The sequence below is a fragment of the Natator depressus genome, chromosome 2, assembly GCF_965152275.1.
Source record: "Natator depressus isolate rNatDep1 chromosome 2, rNatDep2.hap1, whole genome shotgun sequence".
Lineage (NCBI taxonomy): Eukaryota > Metazoa > Chordata > Testudines > Cheloniidae > Natator > Natator depressus.
In genome coordinates this window covers 59,368,808-59,395,288 of record NC_134235.1, presented here as the reverse complement: position 1 = coordinate 59,395,288, position 26,481 = coordinate 59,368,808, and the positions used below count along the sequence as shown (strand labels likewise).

The window sequence follows — 26,481 nt, the reverse complement described above, 5'->3', positions numbered from 1 at the left end:
CTTGAACGTCCTTTGAACTGATTACAATAATTATATACAATTTCTTATAAAAACTGCAAGTTTTGAACTATTATTTCATGTAGCACCTTCTTTTGAAGATGTCCACTAATATTTATATCTAGTATTTAGTGAAAGTGGAACATTAAGACCAGCCAGTTCTGCTGCATATCTCTTCATAGAGAGTAAGGAGGATTTTCTAAATCTTTTGGTGTGTGCATATATCTGGGTTACATCTTCTCCTTAAGGTGACTTGGTGAGGGGCAAAAAGGAAGTGATCACAATTTCCCAAGTTCAATTTTGCGGATGAAAGCTGAATTTGTCCTCAAAGCTATCTTAGCCTGGAGAAAAGTGCAGAACTGCAAGGAAACAGATACATTTCTTGAAATGGTTCAAATTAATATTTAGGAAGCACTTCCAAAACTAAATTAAGGTACCAGAGCAGGGAAGTACACATTTGTTGTGGAGTTGTTCAAGCAGCTGCTTTAAGGAATTCCTTAATATTCAGGTGAGAATATATTTTCTTTTTACTTTATGTTTCCAGGATAGAGAACAGTGCCAATACTTTGATATCTTATTTTAAAATCCACGAGGGGCTCCAGTTATACAGGTTACCTCTGAAGTCCGCTAATTGGTGTAAGGAAAGATCAATACAATATGCTAATCTGCGGTACTTACTTTTAATGGCAGGCCTAATTCTGTACCTGAAAAATTGTAATAGCTTTCTTTCAGATTCATTACAAAATATAAAGGCACCCGTCTTGCTCCTATTAAAGTCATTGGCAAAACTTTCCTCTTCCAAAGTTTTGTGTGATACAAGGATTAAAAAACATCAGTTAAGAATTTTGACTTATCTATATGCTATACATAATGTCTAGATAAGATAATAAAGATAGTCTACTGTGCACTATTAAATTAAAATACCCACAGATATATTCAGGTCACAATGTGCTCTAAACCACAGCTGTCTAATCCTGGAGTAACTCCACTGATTTCAAAAGTTAGGGCTTGATTTTTTTTTTTTTTTAAAGAAGTGCTGAGCACCCACAACTCCAACTGCATTCATGGAGACATATATATGCTCTGCCCTTCTAAAAATCACTTACTGTGGATTTATACAGATAAAATCAAGATCAGGGTCTGCTTCATGGAATTTGAATTGCCTGTAAAACTCCATATAATTAAAGACATAGTACAATACATTGAATTAGAGATAAACTCTTTTTCCCCCATATTGTTTGACAAGTAGAACTGCTTTCTAAGATGTGCAGTGATGCCTGCTTTGTGATGTAACCCAGTCACTTGTTGGAGGAGATTAAATAAACATATTTCGTAGAAAACATTCTTGCAATCTGTATTTATCTATATTCTTTAGCTGCACCTCTGAGTCATATCTCACTGCATTGATACAGTTAAAGGAAACACAAATACATCTAAACTTAAAAGAAAAAAATTCCCTGGAGAAGTCTCCACGGCCCTTAATACAAAATACTGTATTTGAATCTTCACCAGTTTAAGAAGTGAGCTGGATTAGCAGATATCGTTCTTGAACAAAGCATGGTTGACACCACCCCAAGTTTCCCTTAGTTCTTAGTCTCCACCATTCAAAACAAAAACAAAAACAAAAAAAAGGGGGGGGGGAGAGCTAGATTCTATCTTTTTCAATTCAACGTCTGGATTTTTACAAAATCTGCAAGAGATGCAGTTTTCCCTGATATTGTTTTCTTAGAGGCTACCTCCTCAGAGACTCCTCCACATTCTGAGCTCATTTGAAATTCCCATGCAGGCCATTTCCTCTTAAGAGGAAGAGGTCAGATCTCCTTTATCCACCTCTGGTAGGGCTCTGAGGGAGGTACACACTATTCTTGCTGTAGGGTGTTAGCACACTCTGTGGATCTAGCCTAGGAGATCTCAAGGATTCACTATCATGCCACTTTAAGGTCAGGTTCTGAAAAATTAGATAGATTGGGTAGTTTGGGGGGGGGGGGGGACGAGGGGGAGAAACAGTACAGGGAAACCCTGTTCAGTGGGAGTTCAATATGTAAGCCACATGGATGGAATCTCAAAGAAATATTAAGGCCCTGTCCCAGCATAGCCTGATGAAAAAGGTCACTGATGTTGCTTGATGCTTAGGAAGCCCCTTGAAAAGGAGCTGCATAACCATAATGCTCCACTTGGCTCTGAAGACAGAATCTTCAGGTAGGCTCAACTACTGCTGATGCTTGGAAAGAGCAGGCAGATCCCCTGCAAGGTGATGTTGTTTACACAGATGAACATCTGAGTCAGACCCAGCAGTCAGAAGGGTTTCACAGACCCAGGAGGAGACCTCTGCTGAGTTCACAGTTAGCTTCATGAGCAGATGAAGTTGTCTGAAGCAACAAGAAAGCCTTGCTCCTGCTTGGGAGTCCACCATGAGGGTTGTGGTTACACACAAAAAACAGCTCAGGCAGACCTGGCAGCCAGTTTAAAAAGGGGCTTAGGAAACTTTTGTTACACACAATGTATCTTGTCCTGGCTTGCACCACTGATACTGGGTAGTATTTGGTACTCTTCCTCCATTAGTAGTAGGGTGGATAAAAACAATGAGTTTTTTTTAAAACATTGTCTTTTATTTTGCTATTTAAATTTTTTTTTTAAATAAACCTGTTTAAAATTAAATCTGAATGTAGGCCTTAGAACATTTTCAATTAAACTTACTACAATCTCTTGTTTGTGATTAAATATTTAAATAAAAAATAAATATGCTGAATCCATGAGCCTCTACGAAAAGCTTTGTGTTAAAGGTTGCTTTTTTATATAAAGAAAGAATCAGAGGCAAACATCGAATTTTTGAGGTCAAACTTTATAAATATGGTACAATAGGTTATATGCTGTATTAAGGGCTCAATCCTATGGGAGACCCATGGGCTGTGCTACTGGATGCACAGGAATGGCAAACTCATCACGGATGTTGGGACCCAGCCTCTGACTCCAGGAGACACCATTGTTTATCTCATCAGGATCATCCACTGAACTCCCTATTTTATAGCTTCTTCCTGCTTGAGTTCGGATTGGCTCCTTTCTAAAATTATGAATATTATGACTCCGCCAAGCATGGAAACTTGCTCTCTAGCTCATGGAAAAACACTGATCTACCAGCCCTTGCTTCTGGATGGTTCTGGGCACTTGAAGTAAATGGCCTTGCTGTCTTCTTGCATATGTCCAGAGAGAGATATAAACAGAAATCCATTAGTTTCTCAACTGCCTCCCTCTCGGTCTCTAAACAAATAAAATATTGCAGTGCAGTCTAATGTGGGTTACACAAGCAAAAGTCTTGAATTGTTGTTTAATCTTTTGTTTTTCTGGGGATAGGAGGTAACAAGGGGGAATTATGTAACAAGGGAGAAGGAGCAGAATGCGAAACCAGAGAGGAGCAACACTGGTGTCAAAGCAGGACACTGTGGGAAGAAGGGACATTTTTCAGAGTGCAGCCTCTAGTGTTGATTTCAACACATGGAAACTGGAGAAAAAAATGTCATAGCTTCAGGTCGTAAAAAAACCGCTATTTGGGAATATTTCAAGAAATTCCTGCACCTCTGGGTAAAAAAGGAACTCCTGCCAATTGTAAACAGTGCAACAAAGATATAAGGCCTGGTCGTCAGAATGAAACATTATGAAAAATGCTCCTCAGGAGGCAATGACTTAAGATGATGACGTGGACACATCTGAACAATCTGCATCAACTGGTTAGTAAAGAATGCTGCAAAAATAAGTTATGGACTGTTTACCATGTCTTACTATGCTAGCAAATTATATAAAGTAGTCAACATCAGACTAAACAGAAATACAGAAAATATGCTGAATATAGGAAACCTATTTCCATAACCTTGAACAAACTGCAGAAAAATTGCTGCAATACTGCTGATGCTGTTGAAATTTATAGAGAACTTCCAGAGACACTGAAGAAAGAAATACCCAACTACAAAGTTAAACTGCAAGAAGTAAAGAAGTGGGTGGATCAAGCGCTTACTCCACCTCATTTTCTTGCCAATATTCTCAACCCAAAGTGTGAGGGTTCATGCTTAATGGATGAAGAAGATGTTTCTGCTATGACTTGGGCATCTAATAATCACCTAATCAGTCATGCCAACCATAATAAATTTCAGGGCTGGAGCTGAACCATTCAAGCGGTACGTTTGACAATGATGTTTTAAAGAGAGTCAACCACTGAAGTCACTAGCTAACTGGAACCAGATTTGCTGAAGTATTAAACCAGCTTTTCAAGCAGTAGCCTCTTAGAATATTTTCTTCATTTGGACTGATTCATTCAAGGTTGAGAAATCAATTGGGAGGTGAAAAGATAGGAAAACATCTCTCTCTCTTCCAGTCTATGAATAAAAACAAGGAGGAAGAGGATATCTACTATTTTTAAAAGTCTGAAGGACAGCCTAAGTAACTTAGAAGACTGGTGTCTCATTTTCAAGAGACTTAGATGACTAGGAACTTAAGCTCCAGTCACTTTCACTTAGGCATATTTGAAAATTTTCCCAGACTGACCTGAAATAGGAAGTTTAATTCACGGACTACAATTAATCCTTCTGTTCCTTTAATAAATCATGTGAAAGTGAACATGCTTTGATAAGAGAAGCTTATATATCCAAAACATTAAAGGTTTTGCTTAATAAAACTAAATTTTATTTACAGTTGTGTGTTTAATTAAATTCCAGTTAATTTCCTAATAAAGCAGCTTGGCACAAATCATGAGCAAAAAATTATCTAGTAAATAAGCAATATAATTCACCATAATTTTCTAATAAACTAAAAATGTACAATTAAGAATCTGAAAATACTAATCTAATTGATTAAATAAATGTATAGCTATAGTATACCCTCCTAGATAGCAAAAAGATATACCAAATCTACCATAAAGTCTTTATTGAGCTGTAAATCAACATGGTTTTAATGGTTACACCAATCAGTGAGAATTCACCTTTCTTTAGAAAATAACTGAAGTACAAATGGAAAAGTTGATTAAAATCGATAACTTCAATTGAGGCTTTCCACTTGGTGATTTAAATCATAGTTTACATTGTGGCTTTAAATCGATCCACCCTGACTAGTACCAATCTTAAATAAGAAGCGTGACAGGCATTTCTTGCCCCTGATTTCCCTGAATGGATTGGGGTCTGCCCCAACAGCAGATCAAAGCCATACAACACCTCAAAGAAAATTTTTCAAAAGGTTAATCAGACTGTGGAGTTAATAATTAACTACCTAGATATCCAATGTGAGATAAGAAAAGGAGTTTAAAATGAATTTTGGAGAAAAATAGGAAGTTCCTCTGTCCTAATGCTCTGCAAAGGAAGATCTTCTACCTCCTCTGCAGCCAAAGACAACTGATAACTCTTTGGTAGGAGGGGTACATCCTACATCCATAGCTAACAAGTCTATATGCCTCCAAAGCAATAAAGGAAACTGAAGATCCACTATTAGAATCTTTAGACATGCCTGAAAAATATATAAACAAAATAAAAATCTATTTACAAAATATTTCATCATAGGTAAAGGATTATATGTACACTACACACACAAACAAAACTATATACTCACAAAACAACTGTGTTAAAAACATTAAGGCTGCAAAGCCTAACACTCAAAAACTATAAAATGTCAGAATTGAGGTTGCACATGCAACCTGGATGAGGCCCCTTTGTGCATATGCATTGTGATACAGTCTTTAATTACATGATCACATACTATTTTTCCACAGGATTCCTGCCTCATTCAGTGCACAAGATGGATGATGCTCACTATATAAAAAGGTATTTAATATTTTGTTCTATCCTCATTGTTCAATGTGTGGTTGCATATCTTATTTACTACACACTATTCAAATATGCTATGAGAACAGAATTATTAATTTCCTGATGGATTTTTCTATGGTGCTCATCTGAGTGCTTCAGAAACATTAATTTATTTTTATAACATTTCTGTGAGGTGCAGGAGGGGACTCAGACAAAGAGAGGTAAGAACGTAAGGTAAGAAGTGTCTACACATTTTACAGAGTGGTAGCTGTGTTAGTCTGTACCAGCAAAAACAACAAGGAGTCCTTGTGGCACCTTAGAGACTAATCAATTTATTTGGGCAGAAGCTTTTGTGGGCTAAGCTTATGCCCAAATAAATTGGTTAGTCTCTAAGGTGCCACAAGGGCTCCTCGTTGTTTCTACACATTTTAGATGCCCAATTTGAGGAGCCTAGGGTCTAATTTTTCAGAGTACAAAGCAATATGCAATAATTCATATCTTCCAAAGCACAGTTGCCCTTGCCTTCAGTTGCAACTATGAGTGAGTATTCAACATTGCTACAAATCAGACCCTGGGGTCTCAAGATGGACATTCAGAAAATGAGGAATGCACAATTACTGGCCTCTGAAAAGTTTGGTTTAAGTGACTTGCCCAGCATCGCACGGGAACTCTGTGGCAGAGGACGGGATAGGATCCAAATCCCCTGGGTAGCATTCAACTGCTTTAACCATGAGAGCATTATCACTCTTCCCCTGCTTCATTCACAAAATACCATCCAGTTTCTGCAGCAAATGAGGCGGGAATCCTACAGACAATAGCCTCCTTCGCTACTCAGCTCTGATTCATCCCTAGAACACAGCTCATCCTGTGCACTGTATGAGGCAGGAGTCCTATGTATCATGTAATTAAAGACTATCATAACAAATGCCCAGTTTGCCAGGGTGTTCGCAGATTTGCTGACAGCAGAGCAACACAGACTCTAGAAGCTTGGATTCTATTCCAACTTCTGGAGGGAGTGTTCTCTAATGGTCACAGATCTTTCTATACATTCTGCATGTGTCCCATTCAGCCTGTCCTAGATCTGTCTCCCTACCCCTGACTCCTCAACCCAGTGCCAGTCTCTTCCTTTAGCCTACCCAGTCTCTACATCCCAATCTCCTTGCTCAGCCAGTACTAGTCTCCATCTCCGGGCTCCCCAGCTCAGTCTCCCTGGAGCTCCTTGCTCAGCCAATCCCAGTCTCTCCCTTCCTTGGTTGCTCATCTAATCTCAATATCTGACCCCAGGGTCCCATCCCAGCCCACAACAGCCAATCCAAGTCTACCTCCCACACGGTCCCTACCCCAGTCTATTCCATCCTCCCTCCACAACCCTTCAAATCTTTCTGCTCTCACTCTAAGTTATATAAGAGCTGCAACAGACAGGAGTGGCAGTTGCAGGCAAGCTCCTGAGTATTATGCATCGCACAAGAGATGTTCAGCACCTTTCAGGATGAGTCACCATATGGATAATGTTATATGCTTGAATTCATAATAAATACTATACAAGTGCCTATATGACTTCTCTTCCTATTTTCACACGACAAATTATTTTTGCTCAATAAGAGGAAGAGAACTATTACATACCTTTGTTTTTCTGTTTCAGCTTTTATTTCCTCTGTAAAAGGAAACAGTGAATTAGAATTCTGATCATAAAAACATAGTTATGGAAATATTAATATGCACAGTCACTCTAATTTTATATTTGTTAACAGGTGGAAAGTCAAACTTCTATTTGGACTAACACCAAGTTTTTGAATCAAATTTCAGTTTAAAACAGCAACCACCATCATGAGCAGTTCAAGTGTTTCTATAACTCGTTTCTTATCTAATTTGCAACTAATATATTATTAATGCAGTATCAAAACCAAGATGAGCTAGATCTCTATTTTCCAAGTAATTTATTATTTAAAGTAGTGCCCAGTTGCCCCAAACAAAATCAGGGCCACCTTGTGTTAGGCACTGTTTCAATACATAGCCTTTGTCCCAGACAGCTTACACAAAGATATAAAAGGGTGGTGGAGAAGACTGCAGTCAAAACAAGTATACATAAAATGGTTTTTAATCCTTTGAAGGCAAATAACTCTAACATTAGGCTGTTTTATCAATATATGCATTGTATCCTATCTTTGCAAACTTTGCAAGTCTGATTTATGAATGAAGAAGAAAACTACATTAATGACTTCTATCAGTTTTACCTATAAAAACTCTCTCACTTGTGCTCTTAAGAAACCAATTATACAGACAATTTTTCCTTTCTGAATATACAACTGGCTGCAAACAGTTGAAGCAATGACCTGGAGCAAAAACATTCTCCTGTAGCATTTCCACTTCAGACATGATATTAAAATAAATCATTTTTAAATTATTGCAACTTAGAAATAATGGAAGAAATAATATGAGACTTTAATCCTTTCCCCATCCTTCATATAATCAGGTCAATGATATATAAAAAATGCTTAATTTTGCCCAGTATTTTAAATGTCTAGACTCTAGACATTGTGACAAAATATTAAACAATTGTGTAGCTAATTTTAAGAAAAAAATATATATATATAAATAAAATCTTCAGATACCAGATTACTCACGATTCACAACAAAGTAAATTGTAACATCTTTCATAGGAAACACATGGTGTTTACTGGGCATTAAGGAATCTGATTTCCACAGAATTTGCTCTGGTTACAGTAGGGAAAGACATGGACAGTTGAATAATAAAATTATATAGGATCAATACATGAAATCTTATTAATATTCATCACAGAAAAAGAAAATGATACTGATGTATCATTAGAGCAAAGTTTCCTGTTCTAATCGTAAGCATCCATCAAACATGCATAGAGTATTGGGGTGGAGGGGGACACCCTTCATTCACTCATGACATTTTTCTTCAGTTAGAAATGATAGAAAAATAAGACTGCATTACAATTTACCTTTGAACATGACCATTAACCAAGAAATGATGTAGTACTTTAGCCTCACATGCACTGAATTATTTGAATTAAGCAGCCACCCGCTTTCTCCATAAATGAGATTTATTATTCAGAAGTTGCATTTCTGAATTGTGCACACACAAAAGTTGCTATCTTTATAGTTGAACAGTTCTGAGTATGTACAAATTGTATGAACTTCTAGTTTTTTCCTTTTTAATTTCAAAATGGAAATTCTGATTTGCCACGAGACAGAGCTAGAGGTTTGGTATTTGCAGATTCTTACTGATTAGGAAGTTAACATTTCTCATTAAACTCGCTTATAGCAAAGCTATTTCATATCTCATTGTTCCCTCTCTAGTTTAAACAAATATTAAATTCACTTACAAAAACTATTCTTAGTCAAGAGAATCCTTCCCGAGCTAGATAAAATTTTGTTTTCCCAAGGATTCTATTTCATTTTGTAATAGATACAATCACAGTAACATTAAGCCACTCTTTGTTAATTTTTATGATAAAATTAAACTGAGTTGTATATGTTTCGGGAACAGAGGGAAGCCTGCCAAATGTTGAGGAAAACTTAAGGTAATGCTTCCAATAAACAGTGAATACCAGTTTGAAATCTAATAGCGCTACTTCTGGAGTGGCTGGCATTCCTTCTCTTCTCCCAGTTAGAAAGCACAACCGGGTGGCTAGTTTCATTAGTGAAAATCCCACCAGAAACTGATTTAATTCTTCAATTCTCAGGACTTGAAAAGAAATGTATGAAATACATACTGGCAAAGGTCTAAACCTACTAGTCAGAGGCCAAAAACATAAAAGATATGAGAGCAAAATTAGGGGTAACACCTAGGAAGATGCATTAATTATTGGAAAAAGCGGATTTCTACCAGGGTGCTTTGCCTAAAGTCAGCAGCATCTTCATATCAGTCTCGACCTACAACCCTATCGACCTACGAGACATCCGATCATTTGAAATCTTTTTCTTTTGTTGGTGGAAGGAGAAAGCTTTTTTTTCCTCAGTCATCTTTGGAGCCTTCCCTTACTTTACCTCCACCCCCTTTTCTGGGTTCTTCTCTCGATGAATAAATAATTCTAGAGCATTCCTTTCTGCTATTGGTAACTTCACCAAGAAACTGAAAACTAATATAACTGTTAGTTTCACTTCCATCTGCTGGGTTTCCAACTGCAGCAGAGAAATCAACCAGTCTTGTCAGATTGACTTTGTATTAAAAATTAGGGTAACTAACCTATTAGGACAGGGGAACTCAAAAAAGCCAAACAGCTTTGTCTAGGTGGGCATCTGAGTAACACTGGGGGAAAAGTGTGGTTTTTATCCTTTGCAGTGAAATGACAGGATATGGAGAGGTGGCATCCTGTTCAACTTGGTGGAGGCAGAGACAAGAAAAAATAAATAGTTTATAAAGGCCTTTAAAAAGTTCTCTCTCTTCACAATTAATGTGTTCAGTTTCTAAATATATATTTGTTTTTATAATTATGTGTAAGTTATGAAAAGAAGTTCTGACTGGTGAAGTTGTGCTAATTAATCACACTGTCATGTTATTGGGTTCAGAATTACAATCCAGAATTTTTAAACCCGTTTTATAAATTACATTCCAATAGCCAGCAGGAGGCATTTCAGTTCTGGACCAAATGGCTTAAAAAACAGACCTAGTCCAGCTCTACAAAAATCTGTTTATTTACAGAAAACAAGCTACATGATTTGTGCAGTTTTGCCACTTTGAATTTTAAAAAAATCTAACAGCAATTTATTTTAATGCTTTATTTATCCTCCAGAAGCTCATTTCAGAAAGCCAACAAGCATATTGTTTATCAATACAATAACAATACATCAACTATAATGAACAGTATGTCATAACCAGTGATATCTAACTCCTCTGATATTTTCATTAAAACATGCTTATGTCCAAACAGGGACACTTATCCAAGGAGAAAGAACCATTTTATATACTGCAGGGAATCAAAATATGGAATGAGCAGTGATCTCTCTCTCAATAAGCTGTCATCTCTCCTCCCTTCCTGCTTCAGAACAAAAGAAGTCAGAGTCTTCAACCACTATCCAAACAAAGGTACCAAAAAGTCCTCCAAAGTGAAGTGACCCAAACCAGCAGACTATGAGGACGGGTGGGTGGTAGAGGCATTGTGTCAAAATCTAAAGAACTTATCACTGAATACACTATGCCTCTAGGCCCCTCCCATTAAAACAGGAGACTGTTAACTTCTTGTGCCACAGTATCCTGAGAAAATGGGAAGAAAAAGTAAATTGTGTAATTGAACTCAACAGGAACTTTCATAAACTCAGCAGCCTTTACTCTATAGTATTTAGGCACAGTGGGTCAAACACACTTTGTCGGTTATGTATGAGTAAATACCCACCACGCTTCCCAGTCAGTTATTCTCCCACAACATAAACATACTTTGGATAGCTGAAAACGGTCTCAAGCAGCACATAAAAAGCAAATTATTAAACCCTCACTTTATACACAGCACAACTTGATCCAGATGAGTGCAGTTAGTTTCACCTCTGCATCTAGTTTTACATATGGAAGGGCTGCAGAGAAAAAATGACATAGCCTGTTATTTTTCCTACCGAGACTGCCCATGCGTCAAGCACTCATTCTGGGCGTCTGCTCTAGAAGACACAAAAATACATAATCTGTATTACACAAAAATAGGGAGAAGCTTGTCAATAAAAGTACAAAGGCAGAGAAAAAAGGGGTAGGAGAAAACAATAAAATAGAACAGAAAACTGGAGGAAGAGACCAAAAGGAAAGGGGATGCAGAGAGACCCAAAAAAACAAAACAAAAAAACAGGAGATAGACAATGTAAAAGGAGATGACTAAAAGTGTTGATTGTGGAAGCTGGTCTGTGTACGTGAAACAGCTTTCTAATCATGGTTAGTCAGTCTCTCTTCCATTCCTCCCTAAAAAAAACACACATGAATATCTCCACTTTAGGTTCCAACTCTGAGAGCCATTCTGCTTGTTGATTCCATTACGTGGCCCCTGTTTTGTTAGGCTATGAGACCTCTGGGGAAGAAATTCTTCTTTAGCAAACTTCTCCAACTGCACAGCACTATGTAAATAGATAAAAAGCACACAGGCAGATGGGGAAAGAAAGAAAAAGAATTATAGTGAGGAAGAGAAAGATCAAATAGTAGTGGTCTCACTATGCGTTGCCTCACATTTTATTCCTCACTGAGAACAATGTAGTGTAAAGAAGTGAGTTGTCAGAACTGTGTGTTTTTGTACTGCTGTAGATAATCAGTAACATTTTCTCCCCTATTTAACCTAAAATAGATCTTGTAGATAGAAGGAAAATTACAGTAAAACTGAGAGACCATTCAGCCCATAGGTCTTTCCATATGCTATTTGTTTTCTGACATTTATTGACACTTTCCTAAAGTCTTCAGAGAAACTAGAAAAGTTACTATTTCATGGCTGTCACTCCACTCTCAAACCATGATGGTAGATGAACCAGAATGGTGACCAAGAGATACACGACAGACATGGCAAGGTACAAGCTAGTGAAATAAAGCCTTCCCCATGAATCTGAGTGAGATTTCCACAGTAAGGGAAAACACAGTTAGGCTGATAACAGTGAAGGGCCAGATCACCCCCTCTCATGAGGGAAAACGCACACACACACACACACACACACACACACACACACACAGAGCCCAGGGACTGGAAAATTCTGCTAAATTACCCCTAACATAATTATAGATTTGGGAGTGGAAGGGAAGGAGAAGAGAAAAAAATTGGGGTGGAATGGGCAGGGATTCAGCTTCTAGAAGCCACAGATGTGCTGGAGGCCTGTGGTATCAACATAGAGGCGCAGAGCTTCTGCATCAACTCTAGGATTCCCTGCCAGCACTGTTCAAGTGAAGCTACTGAATTAGTTTGGAAAAACCTCTCAGAGGGTTATATTACATAAAGGCGCTCTGCAGAAAAGCCAATATATCCTCAGGTGGTATTAACTGAGCTACACACTCTGCTTGGTTGGGAAGGATGGCAGAGAGGCAGAAACATACATCCCACTCCCCATGAGCCCCACAATACCCACACATAAATCCTCTCCCCTAAAGACGGCTCTAAGGCTATGTCTACAGTTGGAGCTGGGATGCATCACTTCAGCTCGCGTTGGATTTCCTGACTTTATTAAAACAAAAAGGTAGCTAATACTACAGTTAATATCACAACGAAAAGTCACATATACTAAACAGAACAAAAATGGGTATACATATTATCTACTGACAGATTTCAGAACAACAGCCGTGTTAGTCTGTATTCACAAAAAGAAAAGGAGTACTTGTGGCACCTTAGAAACTAACCAATTTATTTGAGCATAAGCTTTCGTGAGCTACAGCTCACTTCATCGGTATGCATCCGATGAAGTGAGCTGTAGCTCACGAAAGCTTATGCTCAAATAAATTGGTTAGTCTCTAAGGTGCCACAAGTACTCCTTTTCATATTATCTACTATTGAACAAGTCAATATGAAAATATATTTTTACTGGTAAAGATACAGAATGATTTATACTATAACATGGAAAACAACAGGTTAGTAAGATTATCATAGCAGAGTATGATACTGGAAAAATGATAATTTTTGCGAACATTTCATTTATAACATTTCCTTCTAAAAATGCACATGCTTCATTTCTTCCCCATTACATTTCAGCAGTTTATAGAGGTGTCTCACTGTAGCCATGGTATTCTAGGACAGAAAGCTCCTACTTGGTTTAAAAGGAAAGTGTGAACTAAGTCCTTGATCCGGCAAGAAGTTGCATGTAGGTGGGAGGTCTCTGTATAATGTTACCCAGATAACTCAATATCTAGGCAAGGAAGGAATGAAAGTGAGAAGTAACAGTGTTAAAAATGAAACCTTCCTAAATATTCAGAAGGGAGAACCGGACAAGACACCTAGAAAATCTAATAAGCAAACAAGTGATCTACAATCCAGGATAAGAGAGGAGAGTTTCAAAGGACAAAGCAATTCTGAGTCAGTTCTTTTGAGTCACTACAAGTGAACCGGTTTCCAGGCAACATGCAATGAAGAATAATTTTATACAATATTAGTAATTAAATAGTGTACATCCTGAAGTGTATATTTTAAAGCATTTGCTTGATTTAGTTGGCTTCTCTATATTTTCTCTGGTTAGTCTCTCCAATATCTGACACTGCCAATATTGCTCAAGTTGGTATGCAGCAACTGTGGGAAGGAGAAATCTTTCAAAAGTCACCACAGGATTTTCAACATGGGGGGCAATTTCTATGTTGTTCTTTTCATGGTTATGTATACTTGGGCCCTCTTGACTTAGCAGTCTCTGTAAATCCCTCTGATTTCAAAGGTCTAAATACTAGGTGCTAAGCGCTGTATTGCAGCTATTACTGCTGCACTTGTTTAAGAACCCTTTGAAATTCACATAGGTCATCAGCATTAAGCAACTCAAAAACCTTGAAATTTTCATTATGTATTTAGAGACAAACTGAAATTATGCTATTAAACATTTCTACTGTGGCAGTTTCTAATGGAGCCCAACCTGCTTGAGTCCTTTGTGCTAGGCGCTGTACAAATATGTTACAGTCTCTGCCCTCCACAACTAACAATCTAAACAGATTATGCTAAATACATTTTTAGTTTATTTAGCATGGAAGTGAAAAGGTATATAAACAGATACCAAAATTGCCCATTTTATCTCATCGCTCCTTGCTGGTACTAAAGCTTAGCACTAGCAGAGAAGGATGCCAATATCAAAAGCTTCTCTCTCCCTGACTAACCAGCAGCAACAGAAGACATGTTAACGCTTTGAAGGCAATTCAGAGACTTCCAGGAAGAACTAAAATAATCATATTTAAATAGACCAAACAAAAGAGAAGCAGCATGGGAAATCTGATCTAAAAGCATTGCCTGCATTTAAACGGCAAGTGCGGTAATCCAAAGATTCACCATTACCATTGTACAGTTCTTAAAGATAACCAAGGTACAGAGGACATGTACATCACTGCAGAGAGACAGCATCACTGCCCATGCTCTAGCCTAGGTGTTGCCTGAACCTCCCTGCTTTCCACACAGAAAAACCTCTCATCCAGGAGTGAGGGTGCTTTAAGCCTAGGACTCAGCCCAGGCTGGCAACCTGCCTACTTCACAGCGAGAACACAGGCTAATCAAGCCCAGGTGCCAACAGTCCTCCAATCGCTTCCTACAATTCCACCTGGGCCATATTTTCTTGCCACTGGACAGAAAAATAATATGCAGCTTCACTGCTTTTCAAAGATATCAATTCTAGTCCAGATAAGGTGCTCACACATGATGCCACTGACTGTTAGTGAGAGTAGTAAGAACTTAAGGGGCAAAAAGAAAAGAGGCCAGATATGAGCTGCTATATTCTGCCAATAGGTCAGACTGCTCCTTCGGCAGGACAAGAAGAGCCAGTCTGCAGCTGCGAGGATGCTGGAAAGGGAGGAGAAAATGGCAAGGGACTACAATGCCCATGAGCATGCCACAAGGTAGGAAGAGCAACAGCTAGAGCTGGAAGAGGAACAGCAACATAAGGAGCTGATGCACTGACTACCTGGCACAATGGCCACAAGAAAATGTGAGCCCCTGCACTGCTCCCAGCCCAGCCTGCTCCAGTGGCCTCTCCTCAATTGGCCCACATCCAACATACATGATGGGGAATTAACCAGTCAATACAGTTCATGGATGGTCATGTACATGGGCAGATGTACCCTGTCAAGGTTCCTTCCCCACTCTGAACTCTAGGGTACAGATATGGGGACCTGCATGAAAACCTCCTAAGCTTATTCTTACCAGCTTAGGTGAAAAACTTGCTCAAGGTACAAACTTTGCCTGGTCCTTGAACCCTATGCTGTCACCACCAAGCGTGTTAAACAAAGAACAGGAAAGAGCCCACCTGGAGACGTCTTCTCCCCAAAATATCCCCCTAAGCCCTACACCCCCTTTCCTGGGGAAGGCTTGACAATAATCCTCACCAATTTGCATAGGTGAACACAGACCGAAACCCTTGGATCTTAAGAACAATGAAAAAGCTATCAAGATCTTAAAAGAAGAATTTTAATTAAAGAAAAGGTAAAAGAATCATGTCTGTAAAATCAGGATGGTAAATACCTTACAGGGTAATCAGATTCAAAACATAGAGAATCCCTCTAGGCAAAACCTTAAGTTACAAAAAGACACAAAAACAGGAATATACATTCCATTCAGCACAACCTATTTTACCAGCCATTTAACAAAAGGAAATCTAACGCATTTCTAGCTAGATTACTTACTAACTTAACAGAAGTTCTGAAGAGCGTTCCTGACCTGGTCCCGGCAAAAGCATCAGACAGACAGACACCCTTTGTTCCCCCCCACCACCTCCAGCTTTGAAAGTATCTTGTCTCCTCATTGGTCATTTTGATCAGGTGCCAACGAGCTTATCTCAGCTTCTTAACCCTTTACAGGTGAAGGGGTTTTGCCTCTGGCCAGGAGGGATTTTATAGTTCTGTATACAGAAAGGTGGTTACTCTTCCCTTTATATTTATGACATAGCCACTGCACTCCACCTCCATGCATCACAGGGGGAAGAACAAAGTTCAACATATTCATAAATTATCTGGAAAAAGAGGTCAACAGTGAAGTGGTAAAGTTTGTAGATGATACAAAATTACTCAAGATAGTTAAGTTCAAAGCAGACTGTGAAGAGTTAAAAAAAGGCATCTCACAAAACTGGGCAACAAAGTAGCAGATGAAATTCAATGTTGATTAATGCAAGATAATACATTTTGGAAAACATCATCCCAATCATACATACAAAATGATGGGGTCTAAATTACCTGTTACTACTCAAGAAAAGATCTTGGAGCCACTGTGGATAGTTCTCTGAAAACATTCGCTCAATGTGCAGCAGCAGTCAAAAATACTATCAGAATGTTAGGAACCATTAGGAAAAGGATAGACAAAAAGACTGTAAATATCATAATACCACCAAATAAATCAATGGTATGCCCACACCTTGAATACCGCACGCAGTTCTGGTCACCCCATCTCAAAAGAAATATATTAGAAATGGAAAAGGTACAGAAACGGGCAACAAAAAAGATTAACGTTTTCATTCATGACCTTGGCACAAAAATGGGAGCATGCTAATAAAATCTGCGGATGATGCAAAGTTGGGAGGTATTGCAAATATGGAGGAAGACTGAAATAGCATACATGAAGATCTGGACAACCTTGAAAGCTGGACTAATAGAAATGTGATTACATTTAGTAGTGCAAAGTGCAAGGTAATACTTAGGGACTAACAACAAAGAATTTTTGCTATAAGCTGGGGATGTATTGGTTGGAAGCAACAGAGGAGGAGAAAGACCTAAGTGTACTGGTTGATCACAAGATGACTATGAGCCACCAGTGTGATGCAGCCATGAAAAAGGCTAATGCAATCCCATGATGCATCAGGCGAGGTATTTCCAGTAGAGAGAAGGACGTGTTATTGCCATTATACAAGGCACTGGTGAGATCTCATCTGGAATAGTACATACAATTCTGGTCTCCCACGTTTAAGAAAGATTAATTCAAAATGGAAAGGTGCAGAGAAGGGCTACTAGGATGATCTGAGGAATGGAAAACCTACCTTATGAGAGGGGGCTCGAGGAGCTTGGCTTGTTTAGCCTAACCAAAAGAAGGGTGAAGGGAGATAAGATTGCTCTCTATGAATACATAGATAACTTAAATAAATAGCAGGGAGGAAGAGGAGTTACATGCCAATGCCGACACAAGAGCAGAGATATACACTGACCATCAACAAGTTTAGGCTTGAAATTAGATTAAGTTGTCTAACCATCAGAGGAGTGAAGTTCTGGAACAGCCTTCCAAGGGGAGCAGTAGGCGCAAAAAACCTAACTGGCTTCAAGACTTAGCTTGATTTTATGGAGGGTATGGTAGGATGAGACTGCCCACAATGACATGTAGGGGAAGGATAGCTCAGTGGTTTGAGCATTGGCCTGCTAAACCCAGGGTTGTGAGTTCAATCCTTGAGGGGGCCATTTCGGGATCTGGGGAAAAAATTGGGGATTGGTCCTGCTTTGAGCAGGGGGTTGGACTAGATGACCTCCTGAGGTCCCTTCCAACCCTGACATTCTATGATTCTATGTGGCCCATCCACAACTGCTAGTAGCAAAAATTCCCAAATGGCCAGAGAAGGGGCACTAATAGGGAAGGGCTCTGAGTTACTATAGAAAATTCTCTCTCAGGTGTTTGGCTGGTGAGTTTTGACAACATGCTCAGGGTTCAACTGATCTCCATATCTGGAGCTGGGAAGGAATTTTCCCCCAAGTCAAATTGGCACAGACCCTGGGGTTTTTTTTGCCTTCCTCCACAGCATGGAGGACAGGCCACTTGCTGGTTTAAATTAGAATAAATGGTGGATTCTCTGGGTCTTGAAGTCTTTAAATTAGGGCTGTCAATTAATCGCAGTTAACTCACGTGATTAACTCAAAAAAATTAATAGCAATTAATCGCACTTATAACAATAGAATACCAACTGAAATTTATTAAATATTTTGGATGTTTTTCTACATTTTCAATATTGATTTTAATTACAACACAGAATACACTGCTCACTTTAGATTATTATTTTTGATTACAAATATATGCACTGTAACAACGATAATCAAAAGAGATAGTATTTTTCAATTCACCTCATACAAGTACTGTAGTGCAAACTCTTTATCGTGAAGGTGTAACTTACAAATGGAGATTTATTTATTTTTTGGTTACTTAACTGCACTCAAAAACAAAACAGTGTAAACTTTAGAGCCTACAAGTCCACTCAGTCCTACTTCTTCTTCTGCCAAACAAGTTTGTTTAAATTGATGGAAGATACTGCTGCCTGCTCCTTATTTACAATGTCACTGGTGAGTGAGAATAGGCATTTGCATGGCACTTTTGTAGCCGGTGTTGCAAGGTATTTACACACCAGATATGCTAAACATTCATATGCCCCTTCATGCTTCGGCCACCATTCCAGAGGACATACTTCCATGCTGATAATAATGCATCAATTAAATTTGTGACTGTATTCCTTTGGGGGGAGACTTTTATGTCTCCTGCTCTGTTGTACCCGCATTCTGCATATATTTTATGTTATAGCAGTCTCGGATGATGACCCAGCACATGTTCGTTTTAAGAACATTTTCACAGCAGATTTGACAAAAAACGCAAAGAAGGTACTGATGTGAGATTTCTAAAAATAACTAGAGCACTCGACCCAAGCTTTAAGAATCTGAAGTGCCATCCAAAATCTGAGAGGGATGAGGTGTGGAGCATGCTTTTAGAAGTCTTACAAGAGTACCACACTGATGCGGAAACTACATAAGCAAAAGAGAAAATCAACCTTCTGCTGGTGGCACCTGACTCATGAAGGGACATATGAATCTTTAGTGCATCTGGCACATAAATATCCTGCAACGCCAGCTACAACAGTGCCATGTGAAGGCCTGTTCTCACTTTCAGGTGACTCTGTAAACAAGAAGCAGGCAGCATTATCTCCTGCAAATTGTAACCAACCTTGTTTGTCTGAGTGATTGGCTAACCAAGAAGTAGGACTGAATGGACTTGTGGGCTCTAAAGTTTAACATTGCATTCAAAAATAAAACTTTTTTTTTTACATAATTCTACATTTGTAAGTTCAACTTTCATGATAGAGAGATTGCACTACAGTACTTGTATGAGGTGAACTGAAAAATACAATTTTTTTGTTTTTTTACACTGCAAATATTTGTAATAAAAAATATAAAGTGAGTACAGTACGCTTTGTATTCTGTGTTGTAATTAATATATTTGAAAATGTAGTAAACATCCAAAAATATTTAAAATAAATGGTATTCTATTATTAACAGCACAATTAATCGCGCTATGAATTTGTTTAATGGCATGATTAATCACCATTAATTTATTTTAATCGCTTGACAGCCCTACTTTAAATCATGATTTGAGGACTTCAGTAACTCAGTGAGAGATTATGGGTCTGTCACACTAGGGAGGGGGTGATGTTCTGTAGCCTGCAATGTGTACGAGGTCGGACTAGATGATCACGATGGTCCTTTTTGACCTTAATATCTATGAGTCTATATTAACTGAATCAAGATAGGAGAGCTGTTGCAGCAACAGATTTCAGCAAATGGAAAAGTGTGTTTATTTCTGAAATCAAATTTAGCAGGTGTAAACACCATTTGAAAAAATGAAACACTCATCATAAACCATTTCAGTTACTTATTGTCCTAGAAGTTTTCCAAGTCAACTGATGTAGCCGGCAATGTAGGATTATGGTGGGGATGTCATAACCCATGGAATATAACCCATAACCCATGACATAACCCATGGAATCTGCTACAGTTGATTTACTGGTACAGCCAAGGATTATATCATGGTAAAACAGTTTCTAGCTCAGCAGTAAAGAAAAAAAAAAGTAAGGCGCAATGTTAGATTTTACTGAGTAACTATTACTAAAATTTGAAAAAAACTTGTATTTCACCAATGCAAAACTATTCAAACACAGTCTTTAGATGGCAATTGTTACTGATTCTACACTAGATTCCTCAAACGTCAAAAACCTAAACCAGCAGTCTTCTACGAAGCAGCAGTAACTTCCTTTGGGAAATTCAGAATAAGACATTTAATTACAAAGCTAACAACTGATAATTTAGATGGTCTAGAAGTTCCATTAACTTATTACTCTGTTGAATACTTAATGTCTAGTATGTTGATAAAATATAGTTTATTGTGCACTTTCTATGTAAATGGCTTCCACAGACTATCAGACAGAGAGCAAAACATGGCATTACAAGAGGACAGACAAGTCTAAAGTTGTAAAAAACCAAGATGCAATTGTATTACATTTGAAAAACAGTGTATTTGTATAATTAAGAAACTATCAAAATACATACATGCAAAAAGATTTCAGGTTGCATATGGAACCTTAATGTGGCATTTTGTGACTTGAGTTCTAAACTGTGAATCCTTAGAATTCTTTTATTGTGTTTATGGAATTTCCCAGGGTATTTTTTGTTTTTGTTTTAAATTGGCAATATAACATGCATATCCTGTCATTAGGAACTATTAAGATGGACAACACTGGAATGACCTGAGCAAGCACCTTAGGTAGTCTGTGGAAGAGAGACCATTTTTTGTGAAAGTTAAAACGTTTGCACCTTCCAAGACGCAACTGGGCAAGGTCTCTTCCTGCAAAAAACAAAAACAAAGCATTCTTCCCCAATACACTTCTCACATTGCAAGATCCACAGAAACTGATTCATTCATTTCTAACCCATACCTAAACATATTAAAGCCACATCTACACAAGGAAATGATACCAAAGTAATTCCTGTTGGAGGAAGCCCAGACAATAGTTACTGGCAGTGTTTGTCAGCTCTGCTTTTCAGCAGGTTTAACTGAGTAACAATAGATCCCACTACAGGAGAACGCAGATATGGCAGCAAATGCATAAGTTAACTAGAGCTGTATTGAAACTTTAGCCTTATCTACCCTAGGTCTCCTCCCTATGGGATCAGCAACAGTATTGTTTTGCAAAATCCCCTAGTTTTGCCAAAGCCTCCATACAGCTCTAGTTCACTTATGTATCTGCTCTCCTGTCTGTCGACTTCCCCTGCAAGGTCCTCATTGTGCCTTCTTCCATGCCCGTTATCCTTGGAACAACTTTTCACTTTTTGTGAGCCATTCACCAACCTTCTCTTCAATTCCTCCTTAAACAGCCACCCACTTCTATCAACACTTTCAGAGATGATTCACACACATGCAAAAAAAATTTCTATTCAAATGGATACAAAATTCTAAACCTGCTCAATCTGCTCTCTGATCTATATTCCCACCCCATCATTTTCTTTCCACAATTCTTCTCCCTACTCTTTACTTTCTGTTGCCTTTCATCTCCGTGGTTTATAATGCTACAATATATGCATTAACATGCCCTTCTAGAAGACCTCCTGCCAGCCTGCATCCTACCTCAGGCGAAACGTGTTTTCTCAGGAAATGTGTTTTCATTTCCCAAGTCTGCAGTTGGCCACGCTACTTGAATGGGGGCTCATTTTCCTAACTCAATGTTCACATACTCAAGGTAGGGTGGGGAACAGAGAATTAACTCTACTGTGGCTCACCAGCATTGAAGCCCAACAGGATCACAGAAGGGGAAGACGGGAAGACACATTTCAGTCATTGTATTTTGGTTGAATGGCACACAGCAAAGTGAGGTCCTATGCAAATGCACAGACCTAAAGACACCACTGATCATGACCACTATACAGCATTCAAAAAACCAAACAAGCGGTTGTGGTGAGTTTAAGAAATATTAATAGAAGCAACGTATAGTTTTGTATGCACATACAAATTTACATATATATATATATATATTTCAAATGATTTAAATTCCTAATCTTATATTCGGATATAAGATGTTTAAAATTAAAAACATATAGTTAAAGAATTTTTTAAAAAATTTACTGCATGCTACTCAAGTGTCAAATCTAAAGCATTAGATATATGCTGCTCCTTGTCAATTTCATGCTTGGAGGCATTACAGGACTAAATGCCAAGGGAACACAGATTGAGAACACCATACCGAGATAGGTGCCCAGATTTGTTCTGCAATTAAATGTCAAAACCTGAGATCCTTAATGATAAGCATTCAGCACGAACATTAATTACATTTCATGGCCTGATTCCCCCCGAACGAGCACAGCAAGTTGCTATAGGTCTTTTGCTTTAAATATGCTAATCAATTTAAGTTCTAAATCATGGCTTGATATTTAGAAAAAATAAAAAAAAGTGAGGCAGATGAGGAAGAGAAAATAGATCTTTGAAGAGATACATAAATATCGCAAAATCATAATCTAAAATCCAACTTCTGCAGGAAGCAGAGGCATCTTACAACAGTTTCAAATAACTTATTCAAGTTAACGGAAGTGGCACTGACAGGATGCAGGAGAGCTGTGTCCAGCATTTGTTGGCTAGAGGAAGCAACAAAGACCCTTTGAGGATGGCAACATAAGTAAAAAATGATGATAATGATGGAGAACATAGTCCATTCTAGAAACAAAGGAATAGAGCATCCTAATCTCTGCAAAAAAGAAAATGTAAGATAAAGGAGAACCCCATCTGATGATTTTTTCCCTCATTTTCTGATTTGTTACAGGGAAGAAGCAAATCCATTAAAATATATTTCATCACTTGTGCAACCCCACTTAAAATGCAAAGAAACAACACATTTCACAATTATGCACAGGCATGTAACACCTGTTTGGGTTATATCATTCTTTCAGCAACAGGTAATACTTACTTTGTTTTAGTAATAAATGTTGGGCTGACATCACAGAAAATGTGTCTTTCTCAAAAAAGTAATTTTTACATGCTCCTGAATTCTATACTAGAATAATACAAATTTATAATCTTAGTTTAAAATTAGAAACACCAACATTTTAAATAACTCTGACAGCTGTTTTTTTAATCATATCATGCAAAAACCATACTAGATTTCTTAGAAATCTCTCTCCATTGTTCCATAAACCACAAAAGATTTAGGCATCTTCTAGAGAAATGAGATAATCTGAATAATCTTTACAACAGAAAGCACAAATAAGGAGGAAGTGATGCACTACAAAACTATTCTAAAAATATTATGGAACAGAACCAACACATTCCATTTGAGATGGTTTACAGACACATGGTCCTATTTTATTTTAGTTTTACTGTGTTACATACAGGATATGAAAAGCCAGTGATTAAACAAAATATCTTCTGCCTTCTGTATACTCCTATTTCTTAAAGAACGAATTCCTATAGAATAGTTGATTTCTACAGGATACTAATGAAATATGAATGCTTCATTATATATTAAACAGCAAACACGATAATCAAGCAGATGCAAAATAATTCAGATCTATGTTACGGTCACGATTACAGAGCAAATCGCCCCTTATACCTCTGTTAGTCCCTCTTGAGTGCACCCTACAGTGATAGGCCTGGCTCTCTGCACCTCACTCTAGGTGGAAAAACATGATACAACTAATCTTAGATTGGATCTCTTGGCTGCAGGCGTCTGGTTCCTAATAGCGTTAACATAGTCTAACGCGGTTTGGGCACCCCTAAGAGTTTCTTTTCTCAAAAGGTACAAAGCAGAGAGCAAAAGGTAAAAACAAAAAGACCTACATACATGGGTATTATTTTGTAAGTTCCCCTCAGCCCAGCTAACTCCAGCTCTGGCAGGCATAAACTGACAGCCCCAACACAGTTTCTACCTCTCTCCCTCTGCGTATGTTTGCCAGGCTGTCATCTTTTCACCCCTGCCCTGGATAGCCTCCTCTCCCAGTTGACACAAATCCCTTTCCCTTTCTACGGTTTTGGACGGTTAGCATGCCCTCTGATCCCAGGATTTAGTCTTGAGAACAGCAAAGCACTCCAGCCGGAATAGAACCAGACCCCAGGTGGTTTCTTCCCCATTGATGGCTCAGCCATTGTTTCCCCCAGGAGCCTTCTCTTTGCCATTCTTTCATTTCCTGTGGGGTTTCCTCCTTTACCAATTCCTTGGATTTAACCCCTGGCATTTAGGCAGGTTTATATCACCCAGATAATAAATACTGCATGCCCCCTCAGTTTAGCAAATACAGATATTTCCCAGTTCTCCACAGTGATGTAATCATATACTCATCAGGCCTTCAGGCAGCAGTTTGTATTATACACATCCATTCCCCGAAGAGAGAATTTTAAAGGTTTAAAGTTATTTCAGGTTCTACACCTGCCCAAATTCCATGTTAATTTTGGTGGCATCTAAGCAAAATGACCATTATTTACACTCAACTGTCTACTTTAGATAATAAGATTGTATAGTTATGGAACTTAAATAAGATTATCTAGGCAAAGACTTTTTATTTAATATAAAACCAAGCAAAAATGCTCAAACAAAAACTTTAAAAATTAGTTACATTGTACAAAATGATAGGCATTCACCTTGAGAACTATTTGGGTTTGACTGCCTCACCTCTCTATTCCCCTGAGAGCGAGAGAGAGAGAGAGAGAGCGAGCGCAAGCGCACACGAGCGAGAACAGACTGGAAAAAGTCACGGGTAACAGAACTCGTTAGAGGTTTCCAAGTATTTATTATGTATGAAGAATGATTGCAAAAACAGGGATTATTTAACTTGGGTAGGAAAAGAGTATATTTATAGTATACAAAATAATGAAAAATACAATGAAAAATGCAATTTCAGAGGGTACAGGAGAGTGGGGATTACCATGACCGTAGATAGGAAGGAGAGAAGCAACCTCAGTAAGATTACACTGTTAACTCAGTTAGGGGTAGTGCACAGCTTCATGAAGACTACTTTTTAAAAAATAGGATAAATGAATAAAGAAAGCGGAAGTCTAATAGCAAAATTTGTTGTAGGCAATGCTGAAGAAATGAGATTTCACTAAGGATTTAAATTAGGAGAGGGTTGTGGCTTTGTAGCTGAATTTTGTCCAATTTAGACAAAGACATTCCATGCCTAGAGGGCAGCATGGACAGAGATATGGTGGGAGAAGAAAACAAATAGGGCACTGATGACGATGTTATTGCTGAGCGATAGGGAGTGGAACATAAGACTGATTAATCAGAGAATCATAGAACTGGACAGGACCTTGAGAGATCTAGTCCAGTCCTCTGACTCATGGCAGGACTAAATATTATCTAGACAATCCCTGTTTGGGGAAAAAACAAAAACAAAAAGACAAAAATAACTTTTTGAATACAGATATCCGGTCAAGCGCAGACTATCTATAGATAAAGAGATAAAGAATTTTAATAGGTACAGTTTTTATTATCAGCATGATCAACAGTGGTACGCTGTTGAGCTTTCATCCTCTCCATGGGGTCAATTAAGAACTCTCAGTCTTAAACTTTGAAATGTAGGAGGCAGAACGTCCTCATTCCCACATGAATGAGTGCTTCAAAAAATCAGTATAATGAATCTATGACCATTACATAATTAGCCAACTCAAAATAGAAAAATAAGTCACTGAACAACTTCCAATCAACAGATAAAAAGCCGTCCCATTCTTACGGTACTAATCTGGCACTCTGGAGACGCAAGTTCAATTCCCTTCTTTGCCACCGACATCCTATCTGGGCCATGAACAAGTCATTTAGTCTTTCTGTACCTCAGCTCTCCATCCATAAAATAAGATCATCACCTCCCAACCCCTCAGAGGTTTTGAGGGGACAAATTTGAGATTGTGAGGCTCTTAGGTACTACGATAAAGGGGACCACATAAGGAACTAAGATAGAATCATAGTCACAAATACCATCTATTCTATTGATCACAAGGATTGAAAAAACTGACTAAAAGTTTGCAACAAGAACACTCATATGGCTTGACAATTAACGAAGAATGATACATGGAAAAGTACTGAATTTGAGGTGAAGCGAGAATATCTAATGTGGTACATTAGTGATCTGAGTTAGTCTCAGTCTTATTAAATATTTCATTAGTACACCTAAAAGGGATACACAGCAAGTTAATGAAACTCACAGATAATGAAGGAGCTGAATACTAGATAGGGCAAAGAAAAACCATGAAAAGGTCTTAGACTGGAAACAAGGGTAGAACACAAAATGAAACTGAACTTGAGAAAAATGAAAGCAAATGAAAATAAACATGGG

At 38.2% G+C, this 26,481-nt stretch overlaps 1 protein-coding gene across 2 annotated transcripts in view; it reads right to left on the bottom strand.

Moving 5' to 3' along the window:
- The window catches only part of ARFGEF1 (ARF guanine nucleotide exchange factor 1), a 183,734-nt gene that overhangs the window by 107,666 nt on the left and 49,587 nt on the right, over nucleotides 1-26,481 (bottom strand). For both annotated transcript variants that reach the window (XM_074944269.1, XM_074944270.1), the window contains exon 2: nucleotides 7,404-7,434. In XM_074944269.1, coding sequence (XP_074800370.1) covers nucleotides 7,404-7,434 — 31 coding nt within the window. The remainder of the gene's footprint in view (nucleotides 1-7,403; nucleotides 7,435-26,481) is intronic.